Below are 20,318 nucleotides of genomic sequence, written 5' to 3' on the forward strand. Positions count from 1 at the left end.
GAGTATCGAGTGACACATGGTCGAATCACTGTTTTCAAAACGGCAATGAATTGAACCAAAAGTGATCGCTTTTGAGTGATCGAGTGACATGTTACACTCTATCATTCCTGATTTGGTGTGCTGGGAGATTGTGGTTCAGTGGGGAACAGGGAATTAGGCCATTTCCTTACTGTAGTGCGATCTCGGAGTTGGTATGTGCAGGGGGGCTATAGTAGCATTAACATACCGTTGATTGTAACGATACATTAATGTGCATAGCATGGGTGACTGATGTTACCTCCTGCTGTGTCGAATACATTGAACCACGGTTATCGATGCATTCAGTTTTGCCTTGGTTTACTTTTCGGCATTCCAGATTCAGCATTTCAGGTTGACATTCTAAATGGTCAACCGAAGCAGATTCAGAATAGCAGTAGTAAACTCCTTTGCAGTATATTTTGCAATTCTTGTTCCTTTCCTTAAAACTCTGAAAAGTTTGGTGTTGATCTGTATTGGAGTTCCTTTTCCAGTTTTTCCAGGCGGAATCTCTGTCTCTACATTTGTTTGCAATATCCACTGAAAGCCATGGACAACACTGTGATTCAAGTCTTCTGTTTGTAAAGGGGTAGGTACAGTGTGTCCTGAATTGTGGTCAGTTTTGTTAAAAAATTATAAAGCAGAGTTGGGTTCAAGTGTGGCATACAGGGGAGTCCAATCTATAGTACTGAGCAGGGTGTTGAGATTTGGTTCATAGGTGTGTACTAGGCTAATGGCCCTAAAGCCTTTACAAGCCTAACCCATAGAAGTGCCCTGGCATTGTGCTGCTTAATATAAAGGAAAGCTATTCCTTTAGTCACATGAGGAGGTTTTTTTATGTTCTGAATGAAAAAATGGATTTAATAGGTGAGTGGTCACTCAGAGCATTGGGTAGTATTTCACTGTGAAGGCACCTATTCGGTATGTTGGTTATTCTTAGGCCAAATGTAGAGCTAGAGCCAGTTCTTCTATTGGTTTGAGTAGGAGCTTGTATTATTTGGGCCAGGCTAAATAGCTGCAACATTTTGTTCAGAGGCAGAGTCTTTCCCAGTAACATTGATACTGAAATCACCAAGAGCAACCGTGTTGTTATGTATGCATTTTGGCAACATTTGTTGTAGAAAAATCAACTAACAAAAGAAAAAACAAACACTAAATCCAGTAACAAATCACAAGAACAGGAACAGGTCACAAATCACTTTATAAAAACACAAATGTTTTACTTTCTTCATCACAAATACATGCATACATACAAACACACTCTAGATAAGACAAAAATAATATACATAAACTTATATATATATTGATAATACCCAGCCTGACCCATTCAAATTAGTTAATCAAATTAATTAATCATTCAAAACCAAAAAACCTAAAAAAAAAAAAATTAAAACTTGTGCGCCCACTACACAAAACTACACAACATGTATATATTCTCCACCCCTACCAATAAAATATTACATCATAAAAAAAAAAAAAAGTGATGAAAGTAAATAAAATTTATCAACTTATTATAATAAAAAAAATATAAAATATATATATATATATATATAAATATAAAAAAAATGCATTTGTATATTTTATAACCAAAAAATACTTTACAAAACTATTCAAAGTGCAACATAAAAAAGGTTACTTATGTACTTATATATTAAAAAAAAAAATCCAAAATTCTACTATATATATATATACTAATACATGATGGTAAAATATCGAATGTGTGTGTTTTTTTTTATATATAATATCTATAGAAATCCATGTATCCTACATTACACATTTTGATGGAACCCAAAGGGGAAAGTAATATATATTACATACATTGGATTGTTGATTGTAATAGAATATATTTATCTGTTTCTCAAGGCCTTAATGTTGTGAGAGATTTTTTGGAGGCACATATCGTTGATTCCTGGAAAAGTGTATGCATTTGTTTTAATTGCCAGAGGAGTTCATGCTCCTGTAGTTTTAAACACATGCTCCCTCCTCTGGGATTTCTTTGAACCTTTTTTCAACAACATTAAATACAAAACTATGTGTCAGATTTTCACTAATGTGCTTGGCTAACGATTTGACAAATTTTTAGATATTAGATATACAGATACGTCATATATATACGATAATTTTTTTCACCGCGTTCTGTCTTCGAAGAAATAATATGCAGCACAGTCTTTACATTTAGCGAGATAAACCACCCCTGACACAGTTAAACTAAAACTTGTAACTATATCATTTATACCTTACCGCGAACTAGAAAAAAAGACTGTATGTGTTATGTGTTTTGCAACAACAACACACTTTCATTCCTTTTTTTGGCTTATAGGTTGTTGTTAATAATGGGGAAAAAGTTGTTTTAATAGTTCAACCCTTTTTGTACTATAGTTTGGTTTTGGGGGCCATAGGGAATAAAGTTTCTCATTTTGCAATAGGCACTCCCAGTTGTTTGTCAGAACTTTTTGCCCAATATCTATATGAGTTTTGTGTGTGAGAAAACTAGTGTTGTAGTTGTTAATTATGGCTCCATTGTTCTGACTGTCATTGTGCAGAATGTTTGTATTTTCTATTTCTATATTAGAGGCAATGCCTTTGTAAATGGGACCAATAATACCGTTCTCCCTTTTATGGCTTACTTCAAACCCTATGGAACATTATTATGGACATCCCCCATCATGAACACTCCACGCAGTGTATCTGTTGCCACATAGACGCCCTGCATCCGCCCCTTCTTAACCAGTCCCATTTTGAAAGGTGAAACCCCCTCTCGACGAAAGAAAAAGAATTATACTAAAAGAAATCACCATACGCATTTCCCAAAGATCTGTGCAACAAAACCCCATGCCAACCCAGAAAAAATTAATTGTTGTAGTACTGTCAGCAAAACCAATCCTAAAAAAAGGAAGTAAAAGAGTTCATTTCGCCTATCAGTTGTGAACCCTGTTCAGATGTCCCAGTAATAACCATAAAAATATCGCCTTGTATACCAACCATTGATTTTTCAAAATAGTTTGTGTGGGAAAAGGTATGTGTCCCCAAAGGCCATTACAGCTCTACCCCCACATGGGGAGCCCATTGAACGCTGTAAAATATATTTTCTTTTGGATAAAATAGTTGTTTTTTCTAACACTTTTCCAGGATGTTGATAATTAAATCAACATCATCACCAGCAGTTTTAATAATAAAAGTCTCTAATCTGAACCTGGAATTGCTTTATGAATTATTTTATTTTTTAATGTCAGCTGTTAAAAAAAAAAATGTAATTCAAAAAGGGGGATGTATTTGTTCAAAAAAAAAAAAACATGCCAAGAGTCTCTGCATATCTGTACCCAGTCTTTAAATAACCTTTAGTTTGTTGTCTACCCATTAGCGCTTAAGAATAAGTTATTGAATTACCATCAATTATGGGTCTAAAGGGCCGGTAGAAATGTTTTTTTATGTAATGGGGGGACCGAACAGAATAGGAGTAGAGGCCTGCATTGAAAAAGTAATGGTACATTTCAATACTTATATGCCCTTCAATAAATAAAATCACTAGATGGTTCTTCAATTCTTGATATGCTTGATTCAGTTCATTAAGTGAAACCTGTGTGTATTCATCCGCAGATAGTAAGTCATACATCTTCTACATACACTGCCTCATGCATAATGCATGCTCTCACTCCCCTTTATATCTGGTTTCATCTTTCATTTTTTTTGGTGGACTTTGTTAATGTAATTAATTCCATCTCATTTGCTAATGACTTACATAACCTACAAACATACATCAAAATACAAACTTGCAGTCAGTTTTTTTTTTTTTTAATGTTAAAAAAGATAAAGGAGGAGGAAGGGATTGAACACACTTGCACATATCATTTTCTTTGAAAAAACAATCCTGTTCCAAATAATATTTTCAAATTTAATTTTAGAATAGATAACTTTAAAATTAAATAAAACATTGCTTAAGTTAAATTTGGAAGGTAATACATATGTAAACCCTTAGCTAGCAGTTCGACAAATTCAGAACAAGTTTCCCAGTCCAGTTTAGTTATAGATTTTAAAGTCACTAGTCTACTTGTAAGAATTTTCGAAACTGGATATCGTTATCTTTTCCGCTTGTTGTATCCAAATTTGTTGTTGCCTTTCCAGTTCGCTTTTCTTCTGTGTGTTGACTGCTGAAAACCCCTGTTGTTTGTCGATTTATTATTGTATTGATTTTTTGTTGTTGTTGTTGTTGATCCTGTTGCTTTGTTGTTATTACTATTGACGTTCTCACTAGACTTAGGTGGAGGAAGTGGTAGTCATCATGGAGAAGAATGGTATCGGCTAACTAAAAATGCATCAAGTTCATCTTCTGCTGCCATATATTGTTGTTGTTGTTGGATTGATTGTAGCATACGGGATGTACCACGCTGGTTACTAAGCGTGGGGATCTGGGTAGGCGAAGTCCTTTTCATGAGCTTATCTCTGCTGATTTTCCTCTTTTGGTTTCAGTTATTTTGTAATGCTTGTAAATAGTGCTTTCATGCGCTAAAAATTGTAAAGTCAGTGTATTCATATTTGTTAATATTTGTTAAAGTCAGTTAAAGATTTAAAAGTATTGTTTGTTTTTTCCCTTTTTTCTATGATTTGCAAATCATATTCGATGATCAGCAAATCAGCAAAGAAAGAATGTTGATTGTTTGGATCGATTAGTTGAAGTTGGAATTCTGATTGATTATTTAATCCAGATTTAAGGTGTTTTGTCTTCATTTTTTGGCTTGGCACAATTTTCAAATTTAAAATGAGATAAATGATTTCAATTTGATTTTTTTTTTTTTTGAAACAGTATCAAAATTCTTCAAAATTGCTTTAAGCCAGCCATATTACAACATAAAAAAAAAAAAAATTAATAACATGTACAGTGCCTGCTGAATTAAAATCAATGTCGGTGTTTTGCAAAATTCTTTATTCCCCGACCAGGAATCGATTTGTATAATAGAATTACCTGGTTCGCTGATGGAAGAATTATTTATTCACTGACTTTAGCATTATAGTGGTTGTCCTGTCCTGGTGGAATACTGCTTAGTATGGTGCCTTCCCCCATTTGTTTTTGCTCAAAAAAGTAGTTGGAATGGTATTGTCCGCTTGTAGAACAGGGTAGGTAGAGTAGACATTGTTGCAAAAGTTACCCTGTCTTAGGACTAACTGCTGGTAGATGTTAAATCTTCTACCTTCTAGATTGTTGTAAAAATCTCCACATCACCGTTGCTTACCCGATAGCAAAGATACCGTAGATTAGCGGTGCATCAGTGCCATAGAATTAAGACAGGCTCTGATGGATCTTAACCTGCTTAATGATGCGATCATGATTCATCATGAACCCCCTCCGGCAAAACACTAAAGGAACTTGTAACAGCGAACAAAAAGAACGGAGTCACAAAATCGGTCACAAGCAAAACACATCAGGAGTAAAATAAAATAAACTTTACTTGTTGTAAGCGCTTTCATGCATACAAATACATGCACTTCTTCAGACAAATACAAAGACATATTAAAACACTTATATATGCTTTGGATACCCAGCTGACCCATTTTATGAGCAATAATCAAAATTAGTTAATTATCAATTTAAATCGGGTAAACCAAACAACCCTAAAAACAGTGGCTTTGACTGCCCAAAACTACACAAATCTTATACATGTATATTCTTGACCAACTACCAATAATTCTACATCATAAAATACAAAAGTGAACATGAAAGTAAATAAATTTATCAACTAAATTATATAGTGCCTATTGCAAAATGAGAAACTTTATTCCCTATTTGGCCCGAAACCAACTATAGTATACAAAAGGGGTTTAACTATTAAACTTTTTTTTGAGTCCCCATAACAACCTATACCAACAACAAAGGAATGATGTGTGGTGTGTTGTTATAAAATACTGTAATACAGACTGGGTGGTCTTTCACAGTTCTGTGGTATAAAATACCACATTAATGATAAGTTTAACTGTGAAAGTCAGGGGTGGTTTATCTCGCTAAATGTAAAGACTGCTGCATATTATTTTTTTCGAAGACAGAACGGCATTGAAAACATATATATATGAGCATTTGTATATATATCTAAGCAAAATTTGTCAAGCAATTAGCCAAGCACATTAGTGAAAATCTGACACATAGTTTTGTATTTAATGTTGTTGAAAAGGTTCAAAGAAATCCCAGAGGAGGAGCATGGTGTTTAAAACTACAGGAGCATGAACTCCTCTGGCAATTAAAAACACAAATGCATACACTTTTCCAGGAATCACGATATGTGCTCCATAAAATGTCTTCTCAACATTAAGGCCTTGAACAGATAAATTATACTATATTCTAATACAATCAATGAATATGTAATATTTATATACTTTCCCTTTTGGGTTCCATCAAAATGTATAATGTAGGATACATGGAATTCTGAACATATTATAGATATTAAAAATGAACACATTCGATATTTTACCATCATGTATTAGTACTATATATATAGTTTAGACAATTTTTTTTTTGCAAAGCAGCATTAATAAGTAACCTTTTTTTGTTGCACTTTGAAGAATTTTTTGTAAAGTATTTTTGTGGTTATAAAATATACAAATGCATTTTTGTACATATTTATATATATATATATATTTTTATATATTTTTTCATATATAATTTAGTTGATAAATTTATTTACTTTCATGTTCACTTTTGTATTTTATGATGTAGAATTATTGGTAGTTGGTCAAGAATATACATGTATTCAAGATTTGTGTAGTTTTGGGCAGTCAAAACGCACTGTTTTTTAGGTTGTTTGGTTTACCCTGATTTAATTGAATAATTAACTAATTTGATTATTGCTCATAAAATGGGTCTGGGGGTCCATCCATATATATATAATTTAATTTTTCTTTGTATTGTATTTGTCTGAGAAGAAGTGTGTATGTATTTGCATGCTTACAACAAGTAAAAAAAAAAATTTTTTTTTTTTTACTGGCATGGATTTGTGACCTGTTCTTCAACATTTGTTGTAGAGTTTTTATGTAAAAGAGAGAAAGAGAAGGGTGGGGAATGTGAACTAGTGATCCGCATATGAGTTTGCTCACCTAATGTTATGTTAGAGAGTACATAGTTTGGAGCTTTGTTATCTGCAGTATAATAATTTGTGCAACCCACAACAGTGATTGAGGTATTTCTCTTGATTATAATTGAAGCACAACCACCAGATCTAGTGCCTGGTCTGTTGTCGTTATATAGAAGTTGTCTTGTATAAACGTAGAGGGACTGTCCTTCAGTCAGGTTTCTGATATAGCAAGAATATGGGGATTTTCTGCTACTAGCCATGCTTCAAGACTGGTCTATTTATTATTATTAAGACTGTTGGGAAGCAATTTTAAGGTCTTTATTTGTGATATGGTAAGTGATTGGGTTTTGTAATTTAGAGCTGAATTGAGGTGGTCCTGGGTTTAAGTGAATATCTCCTGATTGTTTACATTTGAGTAGGAGTCATTTGAATTTGAGAGGAGAGCCTTAGTTTTTGGGCTTAAGCATGTCTGTAACATTACTCACTGTGCACATTCCAAACAGAAGACCATTAAAATGACAGCAAAATCTTTCTAAGAGAGTCTGATCCATAGACAGCCAAAACCACTAATGTGTCAGCTAAGCCAGTGCAGATGCTGCCCAGAATAGTAGGAGAGTAATGTGCCTTCATGAAGGCCATGTAAGGAAGGAGGAGGAGGATGTCAAGCCAAACGACACCCAACCGTCCTTCAACATAAACCTGGATGGTCAGGTGGATACCAGTACGTGTGCTGTTGGACTGACCTGCTTTACTGTTCTTCAGAAGGGGATACAGGGCAGTGGTGTCAGTAAAATGTAAAAGGTCTTACAACTCAGCTGCCTTGTATTTCCTGTGGTCATATTGTGATCCTTTATTCCTTCAGAAGCTGAAAACTTCCTCAGGCTTGTTTGACAGTCAGCTCAGAGGATTACGGCTTTGAGCTGTTATAGAGCTGCTTTCCATAATTGAAAGGTACAAGGTTTGATTCTTTCCTCCTTCATTTCTCTACTTTTTAACTCCGCAAGCAACGTAACCAGACAATGCTGGCACAGTGTCCACTGAAAAAGGACACCTTGTCCACTTGGTCTACTTGGAACAAACAGATAAAATAAAAGGCTTGAGGGCAACCTGATAAGTTGCTTTTGTAACCCTGACCATAGCATCTACATATTGGTGCGACGTCTCGACACTGTGTTTCAGGGTGTCTCGACACTGTGTTACAGGATGTTGCTGCATGCTTGGTTGTCAGCACATCCTCCCAAGTTATTGAAGTCCTCCATTTACTGCCCCCTTGTCCTCGGGCACATAACAATGTTTTCTGGCTGGGTAGTGCTGCATGCACATCTGTGTCCTTCCACGCTCTGACAATTCACCTCTTCCTAGGCCTCTCCTAGTCAAGTGATCATTAGGTAGTTTCGTATCTGAAAAAGTATAGTGAGTGGATACAGCGTTAGCCCCTTTACATAGCAGGAGTTAGGATCTGGGAGTGGGCAGTTGCACATCACATTTAGATGACGACTCTGCACATTGTAGTATTTTTCTCGGTGTTTAGGAAATCTGACACACACAGTTTGTTGCCAGCTGGGGAATGGAGTTTTCCTTTGCTTTTGCTGTTTTGATAGAACAACAAGAATCAAAAGCAAACACCTTGTCATTTATTTGGTGGTGCATTTTAGTTGAGCATTTCTTCCATTTTTTTTACTCTGCCTTTTAGTAAAGTTTTAAGTTGGGAACACAAGCAGATTTTGAAAGCCCCTTTGACGGTTGAGGAGACAGTCTGTGGCCCTGCTGTACTGTAACCATATACATATATAGACTCTTAAGCATCCATGTTGGGGAATACAGTGCTCGGGGGGGGGGGTGTGAAGGGACAAGATATGCCTCAGAGTCTGGTTGCTCATTCAGATCTCATTGCGTGTCCTGACAGGTGCCTTTAAGGGCTTCCACTCAGTTCATTTTAAAGTACTAATCGTGAAATTGTTCTCTGATGTAAGTTTCTGACTTTGGCCCTGTGTGATTGGGTTGGGTTAGTGTGACAAGCTCATGACATCATTATTTTAAAAAAATGAAGTCGGTACTCAATACAAAATATTTTACAGGTCAGAGGTAGATTATTAAAATATATTATATGGCATTTATCTCCAGTACTATCATATATGGTATCTTACTAATTTTTATGCAGGTTATCCTTTCTTTTTATAGATTTGCCATGAACTGTTTCATGATGAGTATACAGTAGGAGTGGTCTTATTGCCTTAAATTACATTGCTGGTGTAACTACCATAATTATTTTGCCTTACTGTACTTCTTTGGTCGAAACGCAACTGTTTTAAAAAAGAGAACTGTTTGAATGTGGGTTTTGAAGCAGCCCTGTAGCTGCAAGTATCTAACTTCAGGAAATTGACAAATCTGTGAAAAACAAGTTTTTTTTATACCATAAGACATTCCTAGAGACAGTGTCAGATTTGTTGAAAAAGTTAGATTTCACTAAATTACCTTTGCCTAGCTGTGATTTGTCAGTATGTTTGACGAGTCATGTGCATTGTCACAATTAGATATTGACAGAAATGCAGTGGTACTTTGTTTTTATTTAGTTTTGGAGTTTAGGTTGATTTTCCTTTGGCACGTAATGCCTGAGAATTCTGTTTTGCGTACTATTTAACCACATTTGCCATCTGCAGAATGAAGTTGTTACTGACAGTTAGGTGCCGAAAACTTTGTGCCAAGTATGTGTGATTAAGATCATTGTTCATTTCATTCCTGTATATAATGCAGAAAAAGACACAAAATTGTGACATACATGTGTGAGGACAGACAGAAATACAGTAAGAAAGGAAATTAAAAATTATCTGAAATATTTATAGTGGCTGTCAAGTTCCCAAGTGTATCTTTGTGTATTCATTTTCTTTACTAGATGTTTTTATTGCTTAGCTTGATGTAAGGTGGTCTTCAGCAGACTGCTTTCATTGCTTATTTTTATGTTTTAAGCTATTTACCAAACGTGTTTATTGCATATATTAATAATATAAACTGGTGTTTACCAGACGTGTTTATTACATATATTAATAATATAAACTGGTGTTTACCAGACGTGTTTATTGCATATATTAATATAAACTGGTGTTTACCAGACGTGTTTTATTGCATATATTAATAATATAAACTTATATTTACCAGACGTGTTTATTGCATGTATTAATAATATAAACTGGTGTTTTCTGCATATATTAATAATATAAACTGGTGTTTACCAGATGTGTTTATTGCATATATTAATAATATAAACTGGTGTTTACCAGACGTGTTTATTGCATATATTAATAATATAAACTGGTGTTTACTAGACGTGTTTATTGCATATATTAATATTATAAACTGATATTTACCAGACGTGTTTATTGCATATATTAATATAAACTGGTGTTTACCAGACATGTTTTATTGCATATATTAATAATATAAACTGATATTTACCAGACGTGTTTATTGCATATATTAATAATATAAACTGGTGTTTACCAGACGTGTTTTATTGCATATATTAATAATATAAACTGGTGTTTACCAGACGTGTTTTATTGCATATAGTAATAATATAAACTGGTGTTTACCAGACGTGTTTATTGCATATATTAATAGTATAAACTGATATTTACCAGACGTGTTTTATTGCATATATTAATATAAACTGGTGTTTACCAGACATGTTTATTGCATATATTAATAGTATAAACTGATATTTACCAGACGTGTTTTATTGCATATATTAATAATATAAACTGTTATTTACCAGACGTGTTTATTGCATATATTAATAATATAAACTCTTCTTTACCAGACGTGTTTATTGCATATATTAATAATATAAACTGATATTTACCAGACGTGTTTTATTGCATATATTAATAATATAAACTGATATTTACCAGACGTGTTTATTGCATATATTAATAATGTAAACTGATATTTACCAGATGTGTTTATTGCATATATTAATAATATAAACTGATATTTACCAGACGTGTTTTATTGCATATATTAATAATATAAACTGGTGTTTACCAGATGTGTTTATTGCATATATTAATAATATAAACTGGTGTTTACCAGACGTGTTTTGTCACATATACTAATAATATAAACTGGTGCTTACCAGACTTGTTTATTGCATATATTAATAATATAAACTGGTGTTTACCGGACGTGTTTATTGCATATATTAATATAAACTGGTGTTTACCGGATGTGTTTATTGCATATATTAATAATGTAAACTGGTGTTTACCGGACGTGTTTATTGCATATATTAATAATAAACTGGTGTTTACCGGATGTGTTTATTGCATATATTAATAATGTAAACTGGTGTTTACCGGACGTGTTTATTGCATTTATTAACAATATAAACTGGTGTTTACCAGACGTGTTTATTGCATATATTAATAATATAAACTGGTGTTTACCGGACGTGTTTATTGCATATATTAATAATAAACTGGTGTTTACCGGATGTGTTTATTGCATATATTAATAATATAAACTGGTGTTTACCGGACGTGTTTATTGCATTTATTAACAATATAAACTGGTGTTTACCAGACGTGTTTATTGCATATATTAATAATATAAACTGTTTACCAGATGTGTTTATTGCATATATTAATAATATAAACTGGTGTTTACCAGACATGCTTTGTTGCATATATTAATAATACAAACTGGTGTTTACCATACGTGTTTACTGCATATATTAATAATATAAACTGGTGTTTACCAGACGTGTTTATTGCATATATTAATAATATAAACTGATATTTACCAGACGTGTTTATTGCATATATTAATAATATAAACTGGTGTTTACCAGACGTGTTTATTGCATATATTAATAATATAAACTGGTGTTTACCAGACGTGTTTATTGCATATATTAATAGTATAAACTGATGTTTACCAGACGTGTTTATTGCATATATTAATAATATAAACTGGTGTTATTAATAATATAAACTGGTGTTTACCAGACGTGTTTTGTCGCATATACTAATAATATAAACTGGTGCTTACCAGACTTGTTTATTGCATATATTAATAATATAAACCGATATTTACCAGACATGTTTTATTGCATATATTAATAATATAAACTGGTGTTTACCAGATGTGTTTTATTGCATATATTAATAATATAAACTGGTGTTTACCAGACGTGTTTTATTGCATATATTAATAATATAAACTGGTGTTTACCAGACGTGTTTATTGCCTATATTAATAATATAAACTGATATTTACCAGATGTGTTTACTGCATATATTAATAATATAAACTGATATTTACCAGACGTGTTTATTGCATATATTAATAGTATAAACTGATATTTACCAGACGTGTTTATTGCATATATTAATAGTATAAACTGATATTTACCAGACGTGTTTATTGCATATATTAATAGTATAAACTGATATTTACCAGACGTGTTTATTGCATTTATTAATAATTATAAACTGATGTTTACCAGGTTGCTTCCACTGCTTATTTTTGATTTTGTGTCTGTGTTTTTGCAGTCGCATTTGTTTGTACTTCAGTTAGTGCATCGGCCATCGGTGAGGTCGGTTCTTCAAGGGTTGCTAAAGAAAAGGCTTCTCCCAGCTGAACACTGTATTACAAAAAGTGAGTAGTTATTTTTGAAAATAAAAATGCTGCACAGATCAAATGTCAAAAAGAATTGTCCAGGTACCTTTTTAACCCATATAAGAGGAATCCAGCATTCTGTGGTGTGTCAAAGGTCGTTAAAAGCTTCAGCATGCCAGATGGCGGTGCTGCTGCTTGAGTTGTATTGATCATTACTTAAGTAACGCCGCCTCCTGATTTGTACTGCACTTTTTGGTTAAGGAAGTGCAAATAGTTTGTCATGAAATCGTGTATGTTCAGTGTCAAAATTACTGCTGCACTGTTGTTTGTTTTCTCTGAAGAATAAGCTGTATGTGGGTTTTCTTTTCTTCCAGATACTTTAAGTATTCTCACAGTGGAGGTGAACTTCTCTATTTGCTCGGGGCATTGGTGTTGTGATGCTTGGCCAAAAGGAAGGGAAAGCAATCCATGTCACTTTATTTACTTGCTTTCTAAAACAAACGATCTGTCCTCTTTTCCCTTCTGTATGACTTAGAATGGATAAATACCCAGTTTGATAACTTCTTTTTTTCATTTGGTCTTGTTATGTGATGAGTATTAAGACTGATATTGTTTAATACACAAAGGATTTTTTAAGGACTGTGATGTCCCTAGCAAGAGTACATTTGGATGACAGATTCCATCTGAAGGTCATCATGTGCAATGCCTTTTTGCTTGGGGATGACCACCAAGTCTCTTCTTCCTGTGAGCTGTGAAAAAATAAGGAAAAATGCTTTTTCATGTAGTCAGGTCTTCTTTAAACAGAAGAAGCTCTTGGCACTCACACATGTTGTGTACGTCCCTTTTCCTCAAAGGGAACGTATTAAACGAGCTAGAAGCAAAAAATATACACAAAGAAAGAGCACAGATATATGGAAGTAGAAAAGACAAAAAAATGATGATTCACAAATCTGCAGGTGTGGAGCAAGAGGCTGTAGTAACTGTCCCATTTTTACAGAGACTTGAGGGTGTCAGTTCCCTTGAGGCTGTAGTTTGTCTGTTCCCAGTTTTATGGCCTTTTACACTTCATTCTAATGTGTCCTAGACTTTTTAGTGTCATAGTGATGTTATGTCCCATGCTTCCAAGCAGACTTCTTCAGAAGTAAGTGAGACTTCCAGGTTGTTCAATAATTTCTAGGCCCTAGTGACAAATGTCCATCCTATGCACGACGAGAGAGTATCTCCAAAAATAGGTCCTGACAATCTGAATGGTCATTTGTAATTCTGGTTTCTTTGTAAATGCTTCCCTGCTTAAAAGAACCTGTATCCCAAATGTTGAGGTGGCCAGCCTCCAAAGTCTGGATGTCCACCATAATTGTACCACTTCCAGGCTGTACACCTTTTAACTACAAAAGGTTTGCTGAAGAATATAAGACTTCATGATGTAAAATCAGGCCTTGAATGGCCTTGGGCATCAGTGTTGGGAGTGGTATCCTTGTCAAAAGAAAAGATTGGACAAGGGGGACCAAGCGTACTGCAAATGTCTCTCTCTTCATTTTTATGTTATAGTATGGACACCAAAGAGCCTATTTTAACAAGCTGTTCTAAGATATCCTTTTTAGGGAAACACTAAATATGATGAGGAAACATTACATGTGGAAATCAAAGGAGGTACTTAGACCCAATAGGTATGGAAGAACCTAGACTGACAGTATGATAACCTCATAAGACAGTTGTTGGAAGGTGCTTTCGAGAATACATTCATGGAATCATACTCCCAGCTTCCTGCCCATAATCAGCTTGAGAACTTTTACAGGATGCAGGGCTAGTATAGAATCCTAGCTGATGATTCAACATTGGTGTCTTAGTAATGCTACAGGATTTTAACTGCCTCCAGGGCTCAAAATCCACGTAATTGTAAAGAAAGCAGGGTGTTGGACCATTTTGGAGAGAAAATTGTAATATTTCTCATACATCAGCCATTATAGAAATAAACTTTCCTACCCACATGTTTAAATGTTGAGGTTTGTCCTTAAGCAAAGGAATTATGTGGCAGATGAACTGTCTGACAAAGCCTTGAGGGATCAAATGTGTAGGTTAGATAAATGTCCTTTAATGTTGGGGCGCCTGATGTTAAATGTAGCACATGGAATGCAGCACCAGGTATGGTTATCACTAGGCATGCTTGGCTGAAGATATGGCCTCTGCCATATGATAAGATGTAGCTGTTGAGCAAAGATGTGTTGTTTGCCACCCCATCAGGCAATTTTTAAGAAACTGAAACAGCAAGAAAGCAATGGAGTCCATCAAATGCTCTTTCACCTGCTGATTCCAAGGTAGTGGTTGTGTTGTAGGAAACAGTCCAAAGTGGATCAGTTAAAACCGAGGAAGGTCTTTGAAAGAAGCAAGATCAAGCAGCAAGGTACAGAAAAGTCCACCTGCGAAGGAGGTAGTATTCCATATTCTTCCTTCAGTCCTCCTGTCCCTCTCATCAGTACAAAATTTGTGAGGGAGGCTGTCCTACAAACTAAACTAGTTTTACTTAACTTTGGGTGGATTGATAAGGAAGTCTATTTCATTATGTTACGAAACAGATTTCATGGCCTTTCTTCGCTTACTAGGATTACTTTCCATCCCAATTGTCGAGATAAAATTAGCAAAGCTAATCCTGGCTCTGATTTTATAATACAAATGAATATAAATAATCCCTTTAGAGGAACAGGGAAAATATTTCCATTCCATGTTGTTTCTAGGCCTATAAAGGATAGCCTCTGGAGGGCCCATAATAGAGCTTTCTAGGCTGAACTTATTTCTAAACATAATCAAATTTAAAATGTTTACTAGAAAGGTGGCTTCTCCCACTGCTTACACCAAACACGCTGTCAGTCACATTTGCTTTGTATAATACCTGCATGTGTGCCTGATCTACAAGAAACACAAACATTTTGTATGATTTAAGGCAGGACAGGAGCATGTCCAGCTCACCTCCTTGCCAGTAAAAGTTTACCATATGCTTGACACTGGTCTTTGCCTGTCTTAGGACAATATGGGATCGAAATCTACCTCCCTCTGATTGCTTATTCTAGCCCATAGGTGGGGAAATAATGCAAAGGCCCTAACCAATCTGGAATTACTAAACCTCTGGGAACCAAACTGGATACAGATTTAGTGAAAGTTCAAATCCTATGTTCTGATATAAATTAAAGTATGTGCAGTGATATGCCTAGAAGATTTCAAACAGGAGTGTGTTGTCATGGGCAAGTGCTTGTACATCAGCAGGTAGCAGAATGATAGGTTGAGTGAACTCTGCTTGGCCCTCAGTGAGAGAGAAAGAGAGAGAGGCGAGAAAGACATCCTGGATTGTGCTGGGATTTCTTTACAGGAGGGTAGAGTGCCTCTCTGATTCTATTGCCTTCCACTGCTCATTTGCCCGCATTAACTATATGCGTGTGTGTGAACATATATATATATATATATATATATATATATATATATATATATATATAAACAGCAGAAGGCAGCTACGAGTTGATATACTTTTTTGGACATTGTGTAGGAGAACGTTACATTCTCGTATCTTTTCATGCTGCTGAAAAGCACATTACTGATTTAGTTGTGTGTTTTAGATTACATATTGCAAGTTTTATAAGGCATAAATGCAGCTCACTAATGTGTTTCTGTCTCACTCTAAAAACAGTGGTCATTTCATTGTAAAACACTACAATATTTATAAGCTATAACACTGCATTTTGAAAATATATGTACAGGGAAATCAGCAGTAACAAGTTATAGGTGAAGCAGCATAGTATTTTTTTTCATTAACATAGTGTCAGAGAAACATGTGGGATTTGATCCTTTTGATCAAACGTTAGTAATGCTGGCACAAGCAATCGAGTAGTCATATGAACTCAGAATGCTGGCATTACTTAGTGGGAGGTGACACTTCAGCAGTGAGTGGGAATTTGCACTTGACCTGTTGTTGTGCAGTCTTAAAATTGGTGTATTTAAGCAAATGGGGTGTAGGAGACATGGGGTGGGGGTTACTGTTTTGTTTATAGTTTTATATTTTAAATTTCAGTATTTTTAAATCGATCACCTCTGTTCTGGTAGTTCTGGATTACTTGTCTAATGTCTTCAGTGCTTAGTTCTTTTTTTGAGAGTCAAAATATATGTTTCATCCATATCCAGGGCTTCTGTGATAGTTCTCTGGCACCCCCTAATGTGTAAAGCCTTTCTTTCTGTATTTTCAGTAGTCCTACCTTCCAGACATATGGATTGTATTGTACTCCTGTAGCACCCCTGTGAACTACTGTCTCCATACAACCTAAATTTTGTGCTGCAGAAATGTTCTACCTCCTTTGAAATTAGATCTGATGATGATGATGGTGATGCTAAAGTATTTATTCTGGAAGAGCCTGTTAGTGTCAGTTACTCCAGCTAGATGAATATCAGAGCATCAGTCTTTACACGTTGGTTCTGACTAACTGAATAAAAAAAGTGTAAATCTTCTCACTAATCCATAATTTATGAAAAAGGTAGCTTATGTAACAAATTTGCAGTAAACCTTATGTTGTATTTTTTCCCAAACTGTTCCAGTAAAGTTCAGTATCTCCTGCAATGTCTGGGCATCTAGTGGCAATTGACATTGTACTTGAGTTAAGCAAAGCATTTCAGAAAGGGTAGTCAGCTCTTTGTTTCATTTGCACAAAACAAGTTGGGGAAAAAGTCTCTAAACTGACTGGCCAGGTAATTTACTGATTGAATGATGTTTTGTTGCAAGAAGTATGTTCGTGGATTTTCTTGTACTCTCAAGAGCTCATTCTCCTAGAGGCTTGGCTACCTCTAAGGCCTTCTTTGGTAATTCTTCAGTAGACTGCAGCATGGGCTGCTATGCATACTTTGTCACGTCTCTGTAGGTTGAATGTGGTGCCCAGGGAAAGGTCTTCATTTGGGGCCACCACACTGCATTACATTCTCTCTCTCAGCCATCCAGGAGGTTACACCTGGGACTCTGTTGAAGAAGTTGAGGAGGACAAACTGAACCTCTTAGATACAAAAGTTATGTATTTAGAAAAATTATGGATATAGACGGCCTGAGTCCATACTATTCAGAAAACCTGTCCTCCTTCCTTCCTTCCCCAAATGAGTCAAGACTTGAAGGAGGAATTTGTGTATACATAGGCTAATGGTTAGGCCAGTGCTGTGCTGCATAGTTATGTACTCAGAAATCAGAGGAGTGTTGGGAGTGGTAGGCATTGAGAGGATGGGAAGAACTAGAGGCTGGTAAAATTTTCAGTGCTGAGTTAACATGAGTGAGTGACCAAGTCCTAGAGGTTGAAGATGGTTGACTTGGATCATGTTATGGTAAGTATATCTATGGCACTAACAACAGTAGGCACATGTTGCACTGCATGGACATGTGTAGGCATCTTCAGTAGTACTTGGAACAAAACTTAGTCAAAGATGGACCCATCTCTTTTTCAAAGGCAGACAAGACAAGAAAGTCACAAACCAGTGCAATTGTGGGAGAGGACTGCGCTCCTCCTAAGGCTTAATTGTACTAGGCAGTGCCCACATCGACTGTATTCTGCAGCACTTCCTTGGATAATGTTAGTGCCACAGTAACATGGTTCTTTTTGCAAACATTCTGTTTGTTTGTTTGTGTCTTTCGGCTTTTCCCGGTTAGGGGTCGCCACAGTGGAACTCCGGTCCACTAATGATTGGCAGTTGATTTTTACATACCGGCTTGCCAGGCCTGATGCACAACCTTCAATGAAGGTACACCCATTCACGCATGTCTCCACGCAGAAGACGCTCTAGCTGAGAATCGAACCGGACAGCATCTTACTGTGAGGCGACAACGCTACCGCAGCACCACCACTCTGTATTCACTATTAATTGGATGTGGATTCATAGTTTAGAACCTCAGTTCTAGCTGAGATTCTGTCTTTCTCATTCTGCAGTTGGAGTTCCACAGTATCAAATGTTATGGCTGCTTACTGTAATGCCAGATCTCTCACTAGATGCATTGATGCATTGACTGGAAGAGGAAATGTTAAGAACTGGAGAAGTCAGGGAAAGCAGGGCATTGTGGAACTGAACTGCTTGGAAATGTTCTGACTCAAGTTAGTCCTAGTGTCAGTGGCCAAAGTCCTGGTCTTTCTACAGCTGGAGTATCCACTCACAGATCCAGTATTAGAGTATATACCCATAACTGTAATGTCTTTAGTAAGAGGAGCAAATTATTTGAATGTGTTCTAGGATTTGTGCAGTTGTGGTTTTGTTAGAAAGATGCTGATCTCTAGGTACATTTTCAGCAGTATATCCCTTTCACATCACAAACATGTCTTTAAGTTGTAGACACTGTGATCTCCAGGTAGTTGGTTTAGTATTATCACCTAGAAATCTCTAAGTGGAACACAAATTTAATTAAAAAAATGCTGTGCAGCATGACACCATAAAAATTAAACCTGTTCAGTCGCTAGCACTTTCTGCCCTTCAAATAAATATGTTGCTGTAATTACGTGGCCTTTTTCTTTTTTCCCAGTTTATCAGAAATTGCATGTGAAAGTTGTCACCGAGGTTCATTACCACCTCGCATGTCATTTCTTGTTTAGTCATTTGTCTGCAAGAAGCATTTAAATAGGAGTATTTAAGTAGATGTACTTTGATGGTGTTTGATACATGATTCTACAGTCTGGTGGAGTTTACTGTGTTTCTGCTTAAAGTTCCATATTGGTTACTTTGGTACAGCTTCACCTGTAATGGCAGTGTCATGGATCAATTGCTTTGCAGGCTTTACAAGCATATAAAGCAGAGATACATTGGAACATTTAATGTAGCTGTTCTCACAAGAAGTAAAGTCATTGGGATGGATTGGGTCTTGGATGGTGCGAATGTCCCTCCCCAATTTATTGTAGGATTCTTTTCTTTTGTGTCATCTCTTCAGTCACTAGCTTGGCAATGTGTCCTTGAAGCAGTTTGATGTTCCTTGATTGATCTTTTAAATGTCTACTTATACTAATCTTTTTTTTTTCTTTTTTTTTTGTCTTCTGCACCAGTTAAGAGAAACTTTAGCAGTGTGGCAGCTTCGTCGGGTAATGCCACATTAAATGGAGAGGACGGAGTGGAGCAAACTGCAATTAAAGTGTCTCTCAAATGTCCTATTACCTTCCGGCGCATTCAGCTACCAGCTCGAGGTCATGACTGCAAGCATGTACAGGTGAGTGAGTTAGTGAGTAGTGCAGAAGAGCTGTAAGTCCAGGTTACTGCATGTACAGGTGAGTGAGTTAATGAGTAGTGCAGAAGTGCTGCATGTACAGGTAAGTGTGTTAATGAGTAATGCATTAGTGCTTGCACAGGTGAGTGAGTTAGTGAGTAGTGCAGAAGTGCTGTGTGCACAGGTGAGTGCATTAGTGAGTAATGCTGAAGTCTTTGTACATCAACTTAAGTTTGTTTTGATTTGTAGGTTTGCAAAAGCTTGATGTGAGCCCTGGTTCATCTGGTGTCCTGGCTGGAAGGGTTTAATTGGCTGAGACCTCCATGTTTTGGGATTGTGGGGGTGGTATGGGTTGAGTCCACTCCAGATTGTCCATTGCACCATTTAAACTAGTGAGTTAGTCCCAGGGAAGAGTATTCACTCATAGTCCA

At 35.7% G+C, this 20,318-nt stretch overlaps 1 protein-coding gene across 5 annotated transcripts in view; it reads left to right on the forward strand.

The window, feature by feature from the left end:
- The window catches only part of ZMIZ1 (zinc finger MIZ-type containing 1), a 2,170,450-nt gene that overhangs the window by 2,044,673 nt on the left and 105,459 nt on the right, over window positions 1-20,318 (forward strand). For all 5 annotated transcript variants that reach the window (XM_044056883.1, XM_044056886.1, XM_044056882.1 and 2 more), the window contains 2 exons: window positions 12,623-12,728; window positions 19,730-19,890. In XM_044056883.1, the coding sequence (XP_043912818.1) occupies window positions 12,623-12,728; window positions 19,730-19,890 (267 nt within the window). The remainder of the gene's footprint in view (window positions 1-12,622; window positions 12,729-19,729; window positions 19,891-20,318) is intronic.

Source organism: Protopterus annectens, chromosome 14.part0 (assembly GCF_019279795.1).
Source record: "Protopterus annectens isolate FY-2018-M chromosome 14.part0, PAN1.0, whole genome shotgun sequence".
Classification (NCBI taxonomy): domain Eukaryota; kingdom Metazoa; phylum Chordata; order Ceratodontiformes; family Protopteridae; genus Protopterus; species Protopterus annectens.